The following is a 16,393-nucleotide window of genomic DNA, read 5'->3' as shown; positions in this document are numbered from 1 at the left end:
ATTTCATTGTGGAATTCTTCCTCGCGTTTAAGCGCTTTCTTTAATTTTCGTACGGCAGATTTCAATTGAAGCTGAGTGGAAGGAGAGCGATTTATCTGCCATTCTCGTCTAGCACGCCTTTTTTCATTTACAAGCTTTTCTATTTCTCTATTAGTGGTTTTTCGGAGACCAAGTGGCTTACAGTTTCTGTTTGGTGTTGCTAAGACAGCTGCGTTAGTTATTATATCATTGAGTTTTCTTTTCGTCAATATCCCTTCCTGTATTTATTATGTACTCTCTATTAATGTGGCTACTCACGTATTTCTTATATTTCAACCAGTTCGTTTTGTGAGATGTTAGACCCACCTTTGGCTCAACGAATATGGACTCTTCACACAACTTTATTAGTACAGGTGAATGATCAGAAGATAAGTCTGTACATGTATCAGCTGTCACAACCGATCTATCTATATTTTTGATTACTGCGAAATCAATTAGATCTGGAATTTTGTTACGATCACTGGGCCAATATGTCGGCTTGCCAGGAGATATTATATCAAGATTATTGTGCTTATTCATAATTGTGTTGTACAGCTGTCTTCCTTTAGGGTTAATTAGACGTGAGCCCCAGTACATGTGTTTTGCATTGTAATCTCCACCTGCTAGGAATCTATGACCTAGCGTTCCAAAAAAGTTTTTAAATTCTTTTAATTTTAAAACGAGGTGGACAGTATATAGCAGTTAGATTTAAATCACAACCCCGATTTTTTAATGATATTGTTGTAGCTTGTAACTGGGCTGTAGCATGATATTCTAGAGCATAGTGGTTAAGCCGATTTCTAACCAATACTGTCGTTCCAACGTGCGCTTTTCCATCCGGGTGATTTGTAACATAGTGTCTAAATCCGGGTATATTGAAGTTATTTTTGTTTGTCAGATGAGTTTCTGATATTACATCTATATTTTTTTCAGACAGAAATCTAATAATCTCTAGTTTATGTTGGTTAACACCGTTAGCATTCCATATACATATATTTAGTACGCTCATTTTATACTTAATAAAGTTTGCAGCATTTGGTTTTGCGATTTTATTAAATCTTGTATCATATTTTGCATAGTAGACATATTGCGTCATACATTGCGTAAGATTTATAATCATGGTTTCAATACCACCATTTGGGGGATTTTGCGGTGGTTGCATTTGTACAATGTTACCTTTTACAACATTGGCATAGCTCCCTTGTTCGGTATTATTTTTAATATTACTAGGTTTTGGTATATGATCTGTGATATCTTCCCTATGACAGCTTTAATTTTAAATCTTTATAAATAGGACAACCCCTATAGTTGGCAGTGTGATTTGCTCCACAATTGCTGCATTTTTTATTTAAATTATCTTTCTTAATGGTGCATTTGGAGGTGGAATGTAAATCTCCACATACCACACAAACACTGCGTAGAGTGCAATAGGATTTGGTATGCCCATATTCTTGGCAATTGGTGCATTGTACCGGACCATTTCTTTTGTGTGGTTCTTCAACGGTTACTCTACGGTGCAGCAAATATTTTAAATTATATATTGGATGCACTTCGTTCTTTCTAAGCTGGTTAGAATTGGGCATCAGTCCAATTCTAAACATGGGTTGTGGTACTTTGTTTCTGTTGAAGATATTTACAACAGTTTTAATTTCAAAGCTACATTCCTCAAGAGCTTCTTTGACTTCGCTAGAATCTACGGAAGACTCTATACCTTTAATTACAATGACTAGGCCTTTAGAATTCTTCAGTTGATAAGAATAATAGTTCTTATTTTTGTTTGACAAATATTTAACTATGTCCATGAAATTTTTCTCAGTGTACCACTGTATTTTAGTTTCATCTATATTGCCTTTTTTCAAAGGCACTATATGAAAATTATTAGTGCCTACAATTTCACTCAATTTAGCAACAAGTGCATTTGAGCTACGCTCCCGCAAATATATTGGCGGTGGTTTAGCATTCGCGACTGTGGTGGTACCCTTCGCATTATCATCAGAACCATTGCTTAGTACGGCAAATCTGTTGCCATTTAAAACATCAGGTTTGTTTTTGATTGCCTTGTAATTTTTTAGGATTGACCGCTAATTTTGAAGGACTTAACTTTCTTTTTACATTGATGTAGCGGTCAATACCAATCTGCACAGATAAACCTTTTTTTATTGGTACATTTTCACCTTGCGCTATGTTTTTCTTCGCTGTCTGCTCATTTGCTGGCACCTGCGAATTTGTTGGTGTATTCTTGTTTGTTGCTGGCCCTTGTTGACTGCCGTTCTCTGCTGACTTTGCTGTTTGTAAGCTCTGCTTAGGCTCAGTTGGTCGCTGTGATCCTTCTCACCGTTGCCTTTTTTGTTGGTAGGTTTTGCAGGCTCGACAAAACTAAAGTAGGCATTCAGAGAATGCCTACGGCTTTGTTGGTCAGGCTGCGCTGCGCTCATATTTTTGAGAAATTGTTTACGTCTCACTTATAATTGTTATTATTTTTTTGTTTTACTTAATTTTACACTGTTTTATTATTATGATTTTTTATGTTTTGGTTATCCCGTTCGGCGTTATTGCCTAACACTTGCTTTAATGCACTTTTTTAGTTATTTGTTTATATTGTTTTTTGTTATTCTGAAAGTTTTCACGGAGCGCATCAAGAACACGTCCGTATAGTTTGAAAGCCACGGTGAAAAAAATTTAAATTTAAAATTTATTTGATCGCATTAAAATTATACACTATTCGGCCCACATATTCGAGATAAAGTCCTCTAGAATATATATCTCACATATTATCCGATATTTAGGGCATGAAGTCCACCGGAAGTTTGAGAATCCGTAAATGAGGTATATGGGGGCTAGAGGAAATATTAGCCTGATTTCGTCCACTCTTGGCACACTATAAGAATAACACATCTCCTTGAACTTCTTTAGAAATTTACCGATATTTTAACTTTTTTGAGGTCTGCATGTTCGATGACTGGGGCATTGAAAAGTTATAGTCACATTGCGGAATACAGGACACACTTGAAAGACATTATTTCTGCAAAGTTTTGTTCCGATATCTTAACAGGTGCCTCACTTATATAATGTAAAGTGAACGAATCAGATTCAATTCAAAATAGTGGTATATTGAAAGTATGCACGGTTGTGAATCTATTTCACCCATTTTCAAGCTATGGCATTAGACGCTAAGGAAATGTTACGAACCGTATTTCGTTGAAATTGGTCATATGTTTAGTAAGTTAACGTATTTTTATTATGTTTCAACAGTAGTTTTGTGTGGGAGGAGGGCGTGGTTATAACCCGCCTAAACGTGAAAAAAAGTTTACATGAGAAATTTATCATTTTAGATAGTTTAAAATCGGATGAAAAATTTTGTAGCATTGCAAAGAAAAGAAAATGCAATGAAGCAACGATTCTGACTGTAGTAAAATACATTTATTCATCAATGTAAAGATGTTGTTCAAATTAAAAGGAATTTCCGGTAAAACGCAATTAATTCTCCTCCAAAGTAATGTTTTCCTTCGATAGATACACTATTTCGAATTAGGTGTCGTATTTATGGTTACTTTAGGAATTGCCTATAGGTAAATGTGCTCCATTCTGACTTAATGATTTGAATGTCAAAACATCGAAATCCAAATCATCGGACATTAAAACATCGATGTGTTTTTGAACTTTTTCAACGTAATTTAATAGTTAGTATAAAGAAACTTATTTCAGAAGCAGAAGCGTAAATAAACGAAATATAGTAGTTACTACATCTTAAGTTGACACATTATATTTACACTGTTAGACGTCTTTCTCTCAATAAATAACATAATTTAAAAACAACGACTAGGAAAGTTTTTTCACTGACACTCTTCACTGTGTTTTGGGGTTTCTTCTGCGTGATAATTGCTTTAGCTTTAGAACACAGTCGTTCAGTAGGCATTTCGACAAAAACATCGATACATCGTTTGCACGTTAGAAGAGAAAGGTTAAGTAGTTTAACAGAACCATTATTTGCCGTTTGCACGTTAGCAGACAAAGGTTAAGTAGTTTAACAGAACCATTATTTGCCGGGTGGTCATATGATGAGGCACAATCTTTTCTGGTGACCATTTAGTCCACGTTTGGTCTCGCACGTACACATTCATAATAATATGATTTCCCTAACAATTGACATTTTCCTTATATACCGGATATATCAAATGTTGTCAATTTGGTTGCGTTTATATTGCAGAATATTTATTTATACTTTTATGGTGGCTTTATGTTATTCGGTAGTAAGTTTATGGATATTAAATATAGAATATAGTGATAATATGGTTTTTGTGGTCTAGGTTTCATTGTTTACCTGATGGGCGAGCGACTTGTCGGTCGGTGCCAGGATTAACTAAAGACCAACTTGAACTTTGCTACAAAGCCAGTGATGTGGCGGCAGCAGCCCTCGAAGGTCTAGACATGGCAATTCGCGAATGCCAATTACAGGTAAAAAATTAATAATATTAAAATATTTAATTCATTTATGCCAATAATAGTTTCTGTGGAATCGTTGGAATTGTTCATCCGTTAGCACAAAAATTCGTAACCCACATGTTTCAAATCTTCTTAAAAAAGGTGAGTAATAATTTCTCTACTGTTCATGCATATAAAAAGTAGTTAGATCGTGATTTTTTATTATAATATATGTATCATACTAGTAAACACGGCCACAATTAAATTTAATATGAATAAAAATTGTATTTTAATTCAATTCCACTCGGTACACCATTTTATTGGTTAACTTGTCTCTTGTTAACACGAATACATTCAACACGTGGAATTCATTGGAAATGTTAAGTTCTAAATCTAAATTGGAAATGGGCATTGTTTGGCCTTGAGGGTTATTTATAGACATAGCTAATGCTAAACAATTGGAAACTGTAGCTGAAGGGTATTATAGATTCAAACGAATCATTGGAATACTTGGCAACATATAGATTTGAATTAGCCAGCTTGTTCTCTAAATGATACTTTTTGTTTTTGACTTCGAGCCAATTATGATCAATAGAATGAGCTAATTCATATTTTCGAAAATAATATGCAACAAATAATATACAACAATATTCTAATGTTGTAATGGCCCATTTTTATGTTACACCTACCCTTATAATTTGGATGTACTCTCAAATCTACGTTCGTCGGATGCTAGATCGCAAATATGAAAGCCGGAATTAAATTAGCGTATCTTGTGCAAGCGATGGTTAAGATACTGGTAGAGTGGTTAGATGTGACACATATCATGCCGTAATCGAACGCAATACGAACAAATTATGTGCGTTTTAATGAGCGGTCGTCTTGTTCTCACAATAGACTTACACAGACGTTCGTCAAGTTCGACTTTGAACTTCGTTCTTGTCTTTAACATTTCAGGCTAAATTGAGATAACTAAGTTGAACTATGTCAATGTCGTCGGAAAACGCAGACAGTTATTCAATCCATGGTCTGCGGTATTCGCCGTTGCAAATGTTCAAAGGACCATACAACTTTCGTAAAACATTTCTTTCGAAAACTCCTAGTGCCATCTTCAATCCATCTCACCATGCAAGAACACCTGTACATTTTCAAAGCCCATCAGAACTTTGTTGAAAAACTTCGCAGCAACAACGCACTTCAAATTGTTCTGGTTAAAGAATCAAGATAATTTTCAATGGATTTTGAAGTGGAAGGTATATATTTTAACTTGTGAAATTAATTAAGACCAACATAATGGCTGTGAAAAAATTAACTTTATTAAATTGCTTGATAAATTGTTTTTTTCCTACATAATTTTTTTATATGATTTTATATGCCACCGTTACTCAAAAGCTTTATTAAAAATTTGTTTTTTTGTTAGAGCGGTAATATCCGAATCTAATTTATTGAAATCATTAACATCGTATTATAATTGGTGGTGGTCGGTGATTTTTGGTATCATTAATTGCCGAAATTTCTTTATTTTTATTTTTCAAAGGGCTATTAATTGTTGGGTAACTATCAGCTTTACGTATTTTTGAAGAGCGCTTCTTTTTGAGTATCCACTCAGTTTCTTTAGCTAGTTCATCATCATCCGTTTCGTATACTTCATCAACACTTACATTTGATGGTTTTGGTGCTATACTAACAGGCTTCCTTTTACTGGCTTTTAGTTCTTCGTTTTCTTTTTTGAGTGCTATATTATCTTTGTGTAATTGATAAATTTTTAGCGAAAAATTGGCAATACGGGAACCCTGTATATGCAATTTGTCAAAACAATATACACCGGCACAAAAAATCAGCTGATTTGACATTCAACTTAACTCTAAATCCGTTTATGCATCCGAGTTAACTCGTCTACATACGTAAAGAAAATGTGTATATTCTATCCAAGTAGATCATTTAACTCGTGTTGAAAAAGTGTTTATGAATGTGGGTTGTACTTACCCGTGTATAATATAACCGAGTAGAAATGAAGCATAAACGTAGTAACTGTTTCTCGGCGTCACCTCATGTAGAGGTTCAGTCATTTTTTGTTTTTAGCGAACCTAATAGGTTTTAGCAACCTGTCGTTTAGTCGGTAATGCAGTTGGGAATAAAATTTTTATTCTGTAATTATTCAACCTGTATGGCAACTTTGATCCATTGTCTAAGCATACGAGTAGAAAAAGAATCAGCTGGATAACAGGAAATTTTTCACAGCTGAGATCACCTGTTCGATGTACTACGTATTTCGACACAGAGTTTTAAATAAACGTGGCGTGGTTATTATCCGATTTCAACTATTTTCATGGTGTGTGGTGAGGTACGTAGGAAAACCGACTGCAGAAAGTTTAATTTATATAGCTTTATTGGTTTGCGAGATATACACGCCCACTTGTGTGTGACACACAAAAACTTTATGTTTTCGAAATCACTGTAATTCACTTTTTTTATTAAAAGCGTTTACAAGAAAATATGTTCTAATTCTTATATAGAGACATTTTATCACGTCGGAATTACAGTTTTCACAACAATAGTAGGTAATCGATTGGTCACTTCTCTGCTCGCTATCTTTGGGCGCTGCGCGACTGTCAAAAATTTGACCGTGAAAGCAACAACGAAGTTATCTAGTTGAATTCGTGCAGGAAAGTATGCGCATACCTCATTAAAAATTCTATTGCCGCTTGCTGAGTGCTGCCAAACTTTGTTTTACATATGTAGACTATTAACAATGGCAAAAATGACTAGAAGGACAAATTTTAGACAAAAATGGCAAAACAAATATATATTTTTGTAGTTTTTACTTCGATAAAACGTAAGACATAGACGCAGCTCGAAACAGTATTTTTCCAACTAAGAAAATGGTTCAGCACATTGCGCATGATTAAGAGGACATTTTAGCGCAGGCTTGCACCATAAGTGCTGCCTGTCTGTTTGAATTACAGGATAGAGCGTTATTTTAGCTTCTCCATAACGCTTAACCATTCGATGACAGCTTATGGCAAGTAGGATCAAATTGTTGTGTTAAATTTCTTCGATTTTTGTTAAAAAATCTATAAGTTCGGAAGGTGGTTTTACTACCTGGCAATTATTTACTATATTGCTTTTCTTTAGAAAAGAAGAAATCTTCTTCAGTAATACCACCATCAAATCTTGGTAATGACATTAAAGAATTATATATGTTGTTTAAAATATATATAATACATGTATCCGCAAAAATATACGAAAGCATTTGTATGCAAAGAGCTGATTTCACCGAGGCCCAAATTTACCAAAACTCGAATATTTTGAAATGAGGTGGGATTAGTAGGTCTTGGCAATCCTTGAAAAGTTTGCCTAGAGGTGATAAGGACCAAAGTGTCATTGCAGACGCTTTGGAGAGAGCTTTTGGAAAAAGACTCACACTGGTCAACTGGCAAGAGTTCCAGGCTTGTCTGAAAAAATATGAAAAACGCTACGGAGTAATTCTGACATCAAATTCCCCCTCTACGTATATGTCCGAAAAAATTTTCCAGTTTATCTATTTGAGTCAGTTTTGAGTCATTAAATATGCGAATCCCTGATTTTACCAGAAACGCCACAAATGTCTCAAACTACCAACCTTTTATAAAACTACAAGTGTTTGTTGTTTCGCGACCAAACGAATCATACACTTTAATGGAGATAAGGAACTCCTCGACTTCTTCAAAAAATTTTATTTGGTCCGCAGTTGCCGAAAACGGTTCTTTAAAATTACTAACTGCTCCAAGCTGACTACTATTACAAATATTAAATAACTTATCAAAAAATTACGAACTCGGCTGTATTAATAAAAGATGGAGACTTATAACTATTAAGTTTGCGGGAGCTATAAAGGGCGAACATTACACTTGCAACAGAGTGATTAAAACCTGGAGAAGCTAATTGTATGCTTATTTTGTTGAAAGGTTTAGGGGCAATGAGTGCCGAGGTTAATTTATGCGTGCAACTAATGTCGTCCAGGGTACTGTTTTCATATAAATGAATAATATCCGACCATTCGACTGGACGCCACTTTTCCCTACTAACAATACTTTGTGAACAAAACACGGAACCACGCCCATTTAAAATTTTGTATACCATTTTGAGTGCAGCTCTTCTGTACCTTCTTTATAATGAAATTAAAGGTTTCTGTTGGTTTTCGTTACTGAATTAAAGCATTTTTACTGTGATTTCAGTGATTGCTATTTTTAAATCACTGTGATTTTATATGGCTATTGCAATCACAACAAAAAAAAGAATTTATGAAAATTTGTACTCCACAGTTTATTTTAATTTTTTACATTTACATTTTTATTAATTTTAACAATATCCAAATTTTACCTGTTTTTGTAATCTCAATTAACTACTTAATAAATTTTGGGTACATTTAACTGCTTTTATAATCACCGTACCCAAAATTATGGAAATCGTAATTAAAATTGCTACTGTGATCACTGAACAGTGATTGCTACTTTCGAACTGATATTGTTACGGAACAGTGATTGCTACTTTCGAACTGATATTGTTACTGAACAGTGATTGCTACTTTCGAACTGATATTGTTACTGAACAGTGATTGTTACTTTCGAACTGGTATTGCTACTGAACAGTGATTGTTACTTTTTGAACTGATATTGTTACTGAACAGTGATTGCTACTTTCGAACTGATATTGTTACTGAACAGTGATTGTTACTTTCGAACTGATATTGTTACTGAACAGTGATTGCTACTTTCGAACTGATATTGTTACTGAACAGTGATTGCTACTTTCGAACTGATATTGTTACTGAACAGTGATTGTTACTTTCGAACTGGTATTGCTACTGAACAGTGTTATTACTTTTCGAACTGCTATTGCTACAGTGATCGTATTAGACTCACTGAACTGCTATTGCTACAATGATCGAATTAGAATTACTGAACTGTTATTGATACAGTGATCGAATTAGAATTACTTAAATCGAACAAAACTGTAATCGAACAAAAGCACTGAACTTCTCTATAGCTACTGTGATCGAACTCAGATTACTGAACTGAAATTGCGATTGTAAATCACTGATATTTACAAAAATTGATCACAGTTGCTATATATGATTTTTCAAACACAGTGAAAAACTCACCGGTATTGAAATATCGCTCATCACTAAGTTTTAGTGGTTTTCAACATAACCTTTGTATGGGAGGTGTGCATAGTTATAATCCGATTTCCTCCATTTTTGCACTGTATAAGGTAGTACCTAAAAGAAACGATTCTAAGAAGTTTCCTTGATATAGCTTTAGTAGTTTGCGAGATATGTACAAAAAACTTAGTAGGAGGCGGGGATACGCCCACTTCCCCAAAAAGATTACATCCACATATGCCCCTTTATATTGCGATCCTTTATACCAAATTTTACTTCCATAGCTTTATTTATGGCTTTGTTATGGCACTTTATGTGTTTCGGTTTTCGCCATTTTGTGGGCGTGGCGGTGGTCCAAGAAATACGTCTTCCAAGTTTCATCAAGATATCTCAATATTTACTCAAGTTACAGCTTGCACGGATGGACGGACATCCGGATTTGAACTTTACGCGTCGCCCTGATCATTTTGATATATATAACCCTATATCTAACTCGTTTAGTTTTAGGACTTACAACCAACCGTTATGTGAACAAAACTATTATACTCTCGTAGCAACTTTGTTGCGAGAGTATAAAAAGTAAAATGAGGAAAATTCGAACATGAATTTAATTTTTATTTGCATTGAGGTAAAACTTGATTACTACCTCTAGGGGGGGTGAATGTATCTTTCCAATGGTGAAAGCATTTTTGAAAACGGCACAGTAGTTTTTGAGTTTATCCATTACAAACATATGTACATACAAAATCTCAACAAGTTGTTGAACAAAACTGTGCATATTTAAAATAAATCGGATCTTTCAAAATAATGTAATAATAAATTTAAAACGAAAATAGTAAAGTTCTTTATACTAGACTTAATATTATCATCGCGAGGAATGATTGGTTCAGGCAAATATGAATCAAACTGAGTTTTATAAGACTTAATATTTATTTTATTATATTTTATCAAGAGTGTAAAAGAAAAATTAATATAAGTGTAATTCAAAAGAAGTAGAAAGAATCATCTAAGAATCGGCCGATGCTGAATCCAATGCCAAGGCCGATTAATCGGTCGGACTCTATCTATAACCCTTCGGAGTTCGGGGTGCATTTTTTTAACAGTTTCTCACACACGTTGCAAGATATGGAGGAAGTTTGCCTCATAGCTCTGTTATTTGTCTATTTTCCTTCTGCCCAACTATAGACAAATATTTAGTTATTTCTAAAATTTCTATCCTATCTTCTAAAATTTTCACCTTATTGCGCAAAAATTCTAGCTCCTGTGATTTATTGTCCAACTCCTCCCGATACATTCTTTTTCTAGGTGTCCCTTCTGTCAAATATTGATCTGTTTGAGTCTGCCTACTGTTTGCCGAAGTACTAACTGTTTGGAAATTTCCTAAAGAGGAAAAATATGAATATTCTTTATTAGATATGGCCATATCGGCCACAAAATTCTATTTTTTTGGATTACACTAAATAAAACACAGTGATTCACATTTGACTAAACTAATAATTCATCACGATGATACTTTAAGTCTAGTATAAAGGAATTACATAATTTTGCATTAAATTGAAGGTTTTATTTAGCACTACTAAAATGATTCGATTTATGTCAAATATTAACAGTTTTGTTTAACAACTTGTTGAATTTTGATTTTGAAGTAATGCATTTGTAACTAGGAGAGTCTATTTTTAAAAGTACGGATCACTTGGTGCTGGCCTGGACTATAAGGTGCATGCAAAAGAACCTCCCAAACAAGCTTCCGATGTTTCTATCGAGTTACTATCACTATGTGACGCCTTTCACAACGCGAGATATAAATGACAAAAGTCATATCTTTGATAATAACAGATTCTTTTTACTAGACCTACTATTTTCGAATATTGGCCTTAATGCTCATATTTTTTTTTTAGGAAAAAGGCTATATAGCTGATTCGCTTTGAGAAAACGCGAATAACTCATTTTTTCTATCAACCTATATCTTACAATAATAATTTATTTAGTTTTGAAATTAATTAAATGAATAAACAACTTCATATTTACATATGGCTTATAAATAAAAACTCTAAACTTAGCCTAGACAACAAAGTGCTTTTATACAATGTGGTCATAAAGCCGATTTGGATGTACGGCATTCAACTGTGGGGTACGACCTGTGCAACTAATATCGATATAATACAAAGGTTCCAATCGAAAATGCTTAGAACAATCACGTGCTCACCATGGTACATGCGCAATGATAATATCCATAAAGATCTTGGTGTCCCTATGGTAAAGAAAGAAGTAGAGGACAGCAGATTGAAATATATATCCAAACTCCGTGATCGCCCAAACCCATTGGCTAAGGCTTTAGTACAATCCTGTAAGCAATCACGTCTAAAAAGAAGAGATATGCCTGCATACTAAAGAGCAACGTTTCACCAAAACAACTCAATCCCCTGGTTGTGCTTGTCTAGTTTTAATTAGTTTTAAGATTTTATAACTTATTGTTAGGCTTTAAAGAGCAGATTCTGTAAATAAATGTGTATTGAAAAAAAAAAAAAATTACGTATGTACTGAGTTGTTTACTTATTTTGTGATGTTATTTGGATTTGTTTTTCTTTTGTTACTATACTAATTTACTAAATAAAGTTGTTGATAAAAGAATCGGCATCGTCATCGGGATCGGCCGATTCTTTGCCAACTGGCCGATTAATCGGCATCGGCATCGGCCAAAAATTTGGTATCGGTCGAACACTAGATATGGGTTGAAGGGATTCACCTAAATACTCAACTTCAAACGTATTCCTATTTGAAGTTGAGGCAATTCTAACTGGGGAAGAACTAAGATGTAAAGGTCTAAAATCTTCGCACCCTAATTGTATAAGTTCGTTCTGTCCTGATACGCTACCTATTTGTCCACTACAATCTATTACCCTTTCTATATCCACCGCAGGTGATAATAATCTTAAGTCTAAATCTGGTGTTGCCGTCTTCGCTATCAAGCGACCGTTCCTCATTTTAAGAGAGAAATGCCTCTGGCACGCAAATAAATGCTTAGCTGTTGGATTTTTTACGCCCAACAGCTTGATCCATTCACGTCGCCTAGTACACAATAACTAAACTATGTATTGACATGAACATATAAAAGAAAAGTGAAAATATAATAATAAATTCTATTAGAATAACTAAAACCGTGATACATATGTACATATAAATCTAGCGGACCCGGCAAACGTTGTCCTGCATTTTGTTGGGATATCCAATTATAAAACAATCCAAAACAATTTCATATACCTGTCGACGGTAAAATATTCTATACAGTAACAATATATAACAATATAATACGAGTAAAACCGTATTATAATAGTGTTAGTATCGATAAATGGCTTCTGGGAAAATAAAAAAAAATTTGGTTTTGGCTTCCGTGAGCTTTTTTTTATTAAAAAAAATTATGGAAAAATTCATCAATGTTTTTATACTCTCGCAACAAAGTTGCTACGAGAGTATAATAGTTTTGTTCACATAACGGTTGTTTGTAACACCTAAAACAAGACGAGTCAGATATAGAGTCATATATACCAAAGTGATCAGGGTGACGAATATATTTGAAATCCGGATGTCTGTCCGTCTGTACAAGCTGTAACTTGAGTAAAAATTAAGATATCTTAATGAAACTTGGAACACATGTTCCTTGGGGCAGAGAGGGAGTGGGCGAAATCGGACCATTGCCACGCCCACAAAATGGCGAAAACCAAAAACAAATAAAGTGTCATAACTAAGCCATAAATAAAGTTATAAAAGTAAAATTTGGAATAAGGGATCGCACTAGGAAGGGGCATATTTGGGTGTAGTTTTTTTGGGTAAGCAGGCGTGGCCCCGCCCCCACAAACCAATAAAGCTATATAAACCGAACTTTCTGCAGTCGGTTCTCTTACGTACCCCACCACACACCATGAAAATAGTTGAAATCGGACAATAACCACGCCCACCTCCCATACAAAGGTTAGGTTGAAAATTACTAAAAGTGGGTTAACTCACTAACGAAAAACGTCAGATACACTAAATTTTACAGAAGAAATAGCAGAAGAAAGCTTCACTCAGATTTTTTTACAAAATGAAAAATGGGCGTGGCATCGCCCACTTATGGGTCAAAAACCATATCTCAGGAACTACTCGACAGATTTTAATGAAATTTGATATATAACACTTTCTTGACACCCTGATGACACGGGTGGAATATGGGCGAAATCGGTTCACAACCACGCCTACTTCCCATATAACTCAATTTTTAATTCCATCTGAATCTTTCACTTTATCATGTATACATAGGGAACCAATGAAGATAGCGGAATAAAACTTTACACAAATAGTACATATCTTCTCTGACTTCACTTGTGCAAAAACTGGCGAAAACTGACAATAACTTTTCAAGGCCCCAGATATCGAACATATTGAACTCAGGACCTAAGGGTAAATTTTAACCGAAAATTTGGGTAAATCTCTTAGATAATTTAATGTAATTCAGAGGAAATTGTTTTCTCCTAATAGTGTTCTGTTAAAAAAAATTATTAATATTGGGTCATAACATCTCCTAGCTCCCATATACCTAATTATAGGTTTTTCAAAAATACGGTGGGCTTTATTTCACATATATGTATTGGTTAATATGTGAGATATCAAAATTAAGTGACGTATAGTCTTGGATATAGTGTACCCTGCTGGTGAAAATGGAAGAATTACCTCAGCCCTCATATTGTTATTCTATTAAACTTTATGCCGAATTTATGGGTAAATTTTGTATGTTTGTAAGATTCTTCAATAAATTGCGAGAGTAAAAAATGTTCGGTTGCACCCGAACTTAGTCTTTCCTTACTTGTTAATATTATCTTTTTTCCTTTGTTCATTAACAAGAAATATTTTTGGTTTGTTGATTTGGATGATGAGGTACCAACGGCTGAGCTTTCGGAATTTGGAAATATTAATTTCACAATATGTATCTTTAATATGCTGAATAAAATATTAGGATGTATGTATCTCCCTGGCAACCTAATATATGATTGTATGCATTAACAAAAAATTGTAGATATACTCATGTTTTCAACCTATGAAACTCACCTAACCTCTTAAAGGATAATGCATATGTATGTGCACTTAAAGTTTTTCAAATATTTGAATATTTTTTATCCTTAAAGGAAAAAATGCAATAAGTATATTATGTACTATGTAATCTATGTATCTATTAATGTACATACATACATATATATTTGTTTTTCAAATTTATTATTAAAAAATTATACAGTGTGGTTTTTTTTCCAACAATTTTATATGTTGGAATTAACCGAGGAAATTTAAAAGGAAATTTATTTTTGATGACATATATTTTGAACCAACTAAGCGAGAAAACCAATTAACCGAGTCCAATTATCCGAGAAAATTTACGTGTGCTTTCATATGTTATATTTTATGTCCGATAACACCGTTCAATTATACGGGGAAACCAATTAACCATAGGGTCAATTAAACGAAAAGTACTGTATTTAATAATGTTGTGATACAAAAACTAAAATTGTGATCAAACGCATATTATCTATTATATTATTCTTTATATTATCTAAAAAACCGAAAAATATTTCAAAAATTGCTAAAAGTTTACATAAAATAAATTGTGTAGCATAAAACGGCAACTCGACTTTCTAGATTTCGACATTTTTAGTACACCACAACCCGCGCGAAGTGCCTATCTCCTTGAGACATTTGTCCTTTTTAGTAATAAAATCTGAAAGAAATCCGCGCGAAGTGCCTTTCTAGTAGTATATTACGCACGAATACCCGCACCGAATGCCTATCTTGTATAGCCGTATTAGGTTTACACGGATACCAAATTCAGACATAGCGGCAACTCGTTTTCGTGCTCTCAAAAGCAGCTTTAAAATCGACAAAGAGATGGTGTGTGTCGATCCTCTTTTTACGGATCCTATTCAAGATTTGGCGCATGATGAAGATCTGGTCAATTGCAGGTCTAAAGCCACACTGAAAAGATCAAATCAGTTTGTTGACGGTGGAATTTAGTCTTTCACTGGTGATTGACCAATGAGTGGGCGTTCATTTCAAATCTTCTACACAAATTTGAGTGCAGCCTTTTATATCATCTTTATCATGGCGTGATTTCTTACTGAATTAAATCATTTTTAGTACATTCCTTTACATGGGAGGTAGGCGTGGTTACAAGTGGCTAAAGGAAAGAATCTAGATAATTTTGTTGATACAGCTTTAGTAGTTGACGAGAAGGTCTAATGAGTTTATTGATGGTGGGCTTTAGTTTTTCACACTATACGCTCGATAGAACCTTATAGGAGATATTTAGGAGGCTTATCCCACGGTAACTGGCACAGATTGTGGAGTCTCCCTTCTTATGGATTGAGCAGAGCACACTGAGATTCCAATCGCCAGGCATGCTTTCTTCCGACCAAATTCTGCAAAGAAGCTGATGCATTATTAGTACGCCGCCGTATTTTAATAGCTCGGCCAGTAATCCATCACCCTCCGCGGCTTAGTTGTTCTTCAAGCGAGTAATTACTATTAGAATTTCTTCATTGTCTGGTAATGGAACATCTCTCCATCGTCATCGATTGGGGAATCGAGTTCGCCATATCCTAGTGTTGTACTTTCACTGCCATTCAGCTGGTCGGAGAATGAACATCGGTAACCTGATTACATCCTCGATCCCTACATGATAATGCTCCGGTCTTGAAACTTTCTGTAAATCGCCTCATCTTTTCATAAAATTTTCGAGCATTACCCACGTAGGCCAGCTTTTCATACTCACGCATTTCGGCCTCCCCT

The 16,393-nt window shown here is 34.4% G+C and overlaps 1 protein-coding gene across 1 annotated transcript in view; it reads left to right on the top strand.

Moving 5' to 3' along the window:
• LOC105219441 (protein Wnt-10b) overlaps positions 1 to 16,393 on the top strand; it is a 190,271-nt gene that overhangs the window by 141,639 nt on the left and 32,239 nt on the right. The window contains 2 exon segments of the mRNA XM_054226495.1: positions 4,326 to 4,473; positions 4,524 to 4,602. Coding sequence (XP_054082470.1) covers positions 4,326 to 4,473; positions 4,524 to 4,602 — 227 coding nt within the window.

The sequence above is a fragment of the Zeugodacus cucurbitae genome, chromosome 3 (genome assembly GCF_028554725.1).
Source record: "Zeugodacus cucurbitae isolate PBARC_wt_2022May chromosome 3, idZeuCucr1.2, whole genome shotgun sequence".
Classification (NCBI taxonomy): domain Eukaryota; kingdom Metazoa; phylum Arthropoda; class Insecta; order Diptera; family Tephritidae; genus Zeugodacus; species Zeugodacus cucurbitae.
Note: the sequence above shows the minus strand (reverse complement) of the source record. Positions and strands in the feature narration are given on the sequence as shown.